General features: G+C 45.6%; 1 protein-coding gene across 1 annotated transcript; it reads right to left on the bottom strand.

The window, feature by feature from the left end:
* Positions 1-463: 463 nt before the first annotated feature.
* LOC126769449 (ribosome biogenesis protein BOP1 homolog) lies at positions 464-5,947 on the bottom strand. Its single transcript, XM_050488258.1, has 16 exons — positions 5,769-5,947; positions 5,546-5,662; positions 4,302-4,379; positions 3,838-4,204; positions 3,435-3,597; positions 3,213-3,354; positions 2,764-2,946; positions 2,477-2,623; positions 2,247-2,414; positions 1,967-2,141; positions 1,638-1,856; positions 1,469-1,572; positions 1,222-1,395; positions 1,011-1,156; positions 778-927; positions 464-661 (listed from the first exon to the last, which is right to left on the bottom strand). The coding sequence occupies exons 1-16, from the start codon at positions 5,841-5,843 to the stop codon at positions 508-510; spliced, it is 2,562 nt and encodes an 853-aa protein (XP_050344215.1). The 5' UTR covers positions 5,844-5,947; the 3' UTR covers positions 464-507.
* Between the last annotated feature and the right edge of the window lie 220 nt (positions 5,948-6,167).

Below are 6,167 nucleotides of genomic sequence, written 5' to 3'. Positions count from 1 at the left end.
AAAATAATAGAAAACGTCCTAAAAACCTCACTTATCTTTCACATACCAATATCAACAGCTATAGTACATAATAAGAATAAAGTAATCAGATGTTAATAAATAAATAAGGTAGATTATATTTAGTTTCCATACTCATAAAATCAATAATGTACATCTAACTACCTTATTGGTAGAGGCTAATTTATAAGGCTGCAGATCTTGAGGTTCAAACCTCGGGTAGGGCCAATAAATACAGCAGTGTTTTTAGTTCCGTGTCACGGAAGCCTTTAACTTGACTTTAAACTCTCTCGAACTCAGGTAGTTTAGCTTATTATTTTACCGTCCCATTGGATTACTAGTGCATAAATAGATAGATACAGTGGCATCGACCGACCGTTAAAAGTGAATTATAAACTATTTCTGAACTATTAATCATAAAATAAAATCGTTAAAAAGTAAATGAGGGAATAATGGAGAATTAAAATACTTTTACATAATAATGTATATATTTCTTTTAGAAATCTAATTTTAAGCGTAGAGTCGCATTGTGTTGTCTGCGGCGGCAGCCAGCAGCCACGGCTGTGAGGGGTGCCAGCGGACGTCCAGCACACACAATTCACCGCACCGCTCGGGACCTGGCAGCTGCTTCAGGGGAACCAGGAGCGGGTTTTGAAGCAAATCACTGCAACGTCAACTTGTAATCAGTAACGAGAAAGAGCATCGGAGGAATCGATAGTGTCCAAGTGTCAAATCTCACAGTGTACACTTCTAAATAATAATCGTTCGACATAGACTCACTTGTAGACCATGCCGTGGGCCACGACGAGGTAGCGGTCGTCGCCGGCCGACGCGAACAGCGGGTAGCGGCGGTGGAAGGCAAGGGCTCGCACCGCTCCCCCGTGCAGGCGCAGCGTCTGGTAGGGACGCGCCGACAGCTCCAGGTCGAACCTGACGCATTATTTATGACCCATTATTTCTCACGAATAACACTCGAACGATCGCTCGCCCGGTAAGAGGACGCGAGGACGCACCAGACGAGCTTGCGGTCGTACGACGCGACGAGCAGGTTGTCTCCGGCTGGGTGCACGGCGATAGCGCTGATCCACTGCGCGCCCGTCTGCAGCTTGCGCACCAGCTCCTGCTTCACCAAGTCGTACACGCGCACCACGCGCTGCGTCTGTAGGACACGACAGGGTCAACGGGTGTTCGACACGCGAGCACGCATGTCGTCGGGACACTCACCGCCACGAAGATAAGAGGGCGGTGCGGGTGGAACACGGCGCACTGTACGAGACCCTTGGCACGGCGGAAGGGCAGCTGGCTGCGACGACGCGACAGCTGGTGGACGACCACCGCCCGCGCCGCGCCGTCCGCCAGCGTCACCGCCACGTAGTCACCACGCGCGTGCCACGCCACCTGCGAGCAGCGCCCGAGGTGATCGACCGGTACCACAATGCGACCGACGTCGCGCGACGGCCTCTGTACTCACGTGTGTGACGGGCTTGAAATGCGCGACGGCGACTCGCACGCCGCGGGCCCACTGCTCCGCATCCACGACCTCCCATTGTACGCACGACGACGTGCGCTCGTCCACTGCAAGAGTCAGGAGGTGAGTCGGCGACGCGGGGCCGGCCGCGGGCGGCGGGGCGAGCACTCACTCAGCACGTCGTGCGCGGGCGGCGGCTCGGCGAGCAGCGCGTCGGTGTCGGCGGCCACGCGGTGCGCGCCGATGTCCGCGCCGGGGTTGAGCAGCAGCAGGCGGCGGGCCAGCGCCACGGCCACGAGGCTGAGGCCGAGCGCCGGCGTCCACGCCACGCGCGCCACGCCCGCGCCCAGCCGCACCGTGCGCAGGCAGCGCCCCGAGCTCGTCTCCCACACTGGGGACATCCCACACAGTTCAGATTTTATTACAAAACTTTCACCTCCGTCAGTGTTTATAAATAATGCCCACCCGTCTGTATTGACCTTTGCCTTATTATTTTATTACCTTTGACGGTTCCGTCGTCGCTGCCGGACACGATGTACTGTCCCGAAGGGTCGAAGTCCACGCTGCGCACGAGCGCCTCATGGCCGGTGATGCGCAGAACCTCGGTCGTGGGGAACGGCTGCAAGTCACGCGGCGAGGGCAGCTTCGGCACTAGGTCCTCCGCATTAATGGTCAGCTGAAAAAACAACCTTTAAATTTCTGGGATCCATCGATATCTAGTCGACGGGGAGACGATCGCTCCGTTCGTTTCGACGAGGTCGGCGACGGGCGGAATACTCACGCGCATCTTGATCGCCCTCGGCGCGAGGTAGAGGTCGAGGCAGCGCAGGAAGCGCTCGCGCACGTAGCGCGGGTAGGCGGGCACCTCGCGCAGGCTGGCGTGGCGCGTCGGGAGGAACGTGTACTTGCGCTTCCACGGCGTCTCGCTCAGCTTCTCCCACTCCTTCATCTGCGAGTACGAAACGGGTCAGTGGCGCCCCGGGAGCCGCGCGGCGGGGGGCGGCGGCTTACCTCCCGCTTGTCGAGCAGGTACTCGGGCGGCGGGTTGTAGCTCTCGGCGTGCGAGGGCAGCGCGCGGCGCGGCGCGGGCAGCGAGCGCGGCGCGCCCCCCGCGCGCCCCGCGCCCCCCGCGCCCCACAGGTTGTAGAACTGCCGCTCCTGCGGACACGCGCACGTTTATGGCACACTGACTACATCTTCTGTATGAAGCTGTACAATGTGTTGTCTAAAGTAGCGAATTCAGGGAGCACCTTTTAAAGCAACCAAATAATTGTAACGAAGCAGAAATACGAATGCACCTTTTTCTTCTTCCGCTCGTCGGCTATCTGCTTCCTGGTCTTGGTCCACCCCATTTTCAAGGCGTGCACGATGCGCGCGATCTGCTTCTGCTCGGAGCGGGAGGGCAGGAACGAGCGCTTGTGCTCGGGGAAGGCGCGCAGCGGCGTCGCCAGCACCTCACGACTGAACCACTCCACCCACGGCTGCAAACATGTCCCACTGAGTCAGCGACTGGACTGCAGACGACGACCACGACTAGTGCCACGTTATTTGAGTCTTTATAAGAATCAGTGTAGTATGCAATAATAACTGACATGGCAACATTTATACCTAAACTGAAATGTTCTACTAAGATGAGTCGTGTCATCAAATCTAATCTATATTTAAGATGATATCAACATAGAATGAGTTAGTTGTAAAAGTACACTGGTGGTAAAAGATATTATTAAACCAAATTTTTGCGATTGACCTCATACTCGTCATGTGTGGCACTCGGTATGCGTGATTGTCGCAAGCGCTCCAACATTTGTAGGTCCTCTTTGGAGAGCACAATGTCTTGTCCTGTAGAGGGGTCACGCACTGTCCGCCAAAACTCTGGGTCCTCACATTTCCTGCAAGGAAAGAAAGTATAAATAAATAAAATATATTTAATTTTGAGTTCTGTTTTGGATCAAATTGCCATATCACCTACTTAAGAAACTCGTCGATGTGATCCCGTTGTGGTGGCTTAATGAGGCGACGGCCGTCAAGATCATACCCCACATGTGGGTACTCATTGTACCACCACATGGGAATCTCTCCGGCCGTATTAACACGATCCTCTTCATCTGAAGTGTCACCTGATTCATACTCATCTAAAAAAAATAGGGCAATTATAAATATACATTTATTTAAGTGAATATTTTAAGTTAGGTATAAAATTATTGATAACCAAATTTGGAAAAATCATATCAATAAACAACAGTGTACAAGCTCCATCTTCTCTGATGTCACACTTAACAATATCTAGATCTAATACTCTTTGTAAATGAGCTAGAGGACTGTGGCCACTGAATTCTAATACAATAATTTTCTTATTTACTCTCAATATATACCTTTTTGTTGTACAGGTTCAATTGAAACTCTAGCTTCTTGTATTTTACTAGCTAACACATCTATGCTCTTTTGCATTTTCCTCTTCTGTTTTTGTTTTTTTGGTTTATTTTTTGGAGATGTCTGTTTTACACTTGTTTTTTTATTTTCTTCTTTTAAAACCTGATTCTTTTTATTTGATTCATCACTTGAACCAGAAGCTGATAGAGCCGTTCCCGTTTCAGCACCACTATCAGCACTCTGTTCGTCTTCAGATTCTTGTTGACTCCCTTCATCATCATCATCATCATCTGCGCCATCGTCTGCATCATCATCTGCATCATCATTTTCACTATCTGCTGATCCAGTGCCCTCTGAATCTGTAAGATCCTAAATGCGTAAAAGTCATTAAAAAATAAATAAATTGTTTCCTGCACTCTATGATGTAATTTATTACTTGATAATGTACCAAAAACAAATAACTTACTGATGATTCATCTAATGATTCCTCAGAATGAGGATCTTCTTCTAACACTGAGTCTGCGCTGTCATCAAATAATACCTCCTACAAAATAAAATTATTTTTAAGCTTTGATCATAAAATTGAATTGTGACCTGTAGCATTACAAGCCATGCAATTTTATTTTTATAAAATATCATTAACACAACATTATACTATTTTAAAAATAACTTAACAAACTTTAAACATAAAATGGTATTGACTACACTAGTGTTACATTTCAAATCCAATCAAAGTATGTGTTGTTATGTAACATGGACCTTGTGAGAAATATTAAATAATAGTGTAGAGAAGACCTGGCCATGGTTGCTAGGCCCTAAAAAACAGAAGCGAAATATTATCCTTATTTCCAAGACTAGAATAGAATAGAATAGAATAGAGATCTATTTAATAGTTGTTAATTCAGATAATGAAAAGGTAGAACAATTTGTTTACCCGGGTCCCTCATTACATAGTATGGCGATTGTACTAATGAGCTTGGCCATCAAAAATCTGGGGCTGGAGAAAATCTGGAGGAACAAGGTTATATGTCTAGTGCATTCTTTAGTATTCTCTATTTTTCTCTACGGAGCTAAATCCTGGTACCTCAAGTCGAGACAAAAGCAAAATAAACACTTTTTAGATGTGGTACTGCATGTGAATGTTAAAGATACTATGAACAGCCATGAGGACAAATGAATCGATTTTATAAGAGCTCTACATCAAAAAACGACTTAACTCTATATACCGAGAATGTCAACTAAGCTTCTTTGGACATATAATGCAATCACATATGCATGAGCTCAAATAGCAGTTGATCTTGAGACAGATACAGGGTAAGAGCCCCAGGGATTGAATTCCAACACTATGGTGTAAAAGCATTGTAGAGGCAACAGGGGAAACTCTACAATAATCTACTACTCTGGTGCAGGACAGAAACAAATGGAGACAAATTGTATATGATCACAGTCCTCATTAGTGAGGAAACGACAAAAAAGAAGAAATTCAGATATATATTATTAAATCTTGATATAGCTTTTATAATATTAATCACTCTGCAGGAAGTGAGTGGAACTTCATTAAACTAACGCGTAAAAAATCTGAGAAAATCCGGATATGTAAATATTTGTCCAGATACAAAATTTAAAAAAAGCCAAACTTGTCCGTCAAAGTTCAAAGACCTCACAAGCGGAATCGCAACAGCTGTATTAATCTGTTTATAAGAATCTCACGTCTCTTTCGCCATCTGAGCCGGTGTCGTCTACTTCATGGTCCGAGTCAGTTGCATCGCTTTCCTTATCCAAATCCCCTTGGAGCAAGTCTTCTACTTCATTATCACTATTTAAATCCTGCATAAAAAATAAAATAAATTTATCTCACAGCTTCCACCGAAATTATTAATGTTTTATATGACTGTTGAACTACTTTTACTTCAGTTTATTTAAATTTACATACTTTATCTTCCACAACGTTATCACTTTTTGTATCTGATGTAACTTTTCGTTTCAAGCCAGCTTTATATGGAGGCATTTTTAATTATATAATAAGACATTTAATATAATTCATAATCATATATCGCACTGCATGGCTAAGCACGTGTTTTTACAAAACATTAAAGGAATTGTCAAGCACTATCACAGACTTCAGTCATCAGAGACTACGTCACTGTTAACAATGTCAACGTCAATGTAATTGACATTAACCTTAATTCACTATAAACTGTGTTCCAGTCAGTATTTATAATAATTTTTTATTTATTTGGCTCGCATAAATAATTACAGCCAGTTAAAGCAAAACATTACTATACAAAAATAAAGGTAGACTATAATATTTCATAATGCGGGAACAGATAGC

Source organism: Nymphalis io, chromosome 7 (assembly GCF_905147045.1).
Source record: "Nymphalis io chromosome 7, ilAglIoxx1.1, whole genome shotgun sequence".
NCBI lineage: Eukaryota > Metazoa > Arthropoda > Insecta > Lepidoptera > Nymphalidae > Nymphalis > Nymphalis io.
This window is presented reverse-complemented; position numbering and strand designations above follow the sequence as displayed.

Bases quoted from the DNA above. Each gene is read 5' to 3' on its own strand.
- LOC126769449 (XM_050488258.1), bottom strand. From the start codon at position 5,843: ATGCCTCCATATAAAGCTGGCTTGAAACGAAAAGTTACATCAGATACA. The intron at 2,624-2,763 runs GTGCATTCGTAT...GCGTGTCCGCAG, and splicing joins ACGAGCGGAAGAAGAAAAAG to GAGCGGCAGTTCTACAACCT. The intron at 1,573-1,637 runs GTGAGTGCTCGC...TGACTCTTGCAG, and splicing joins GCCCGCGCACGACGTGCTGA to TGGACGAGCGCACGTCGTCG.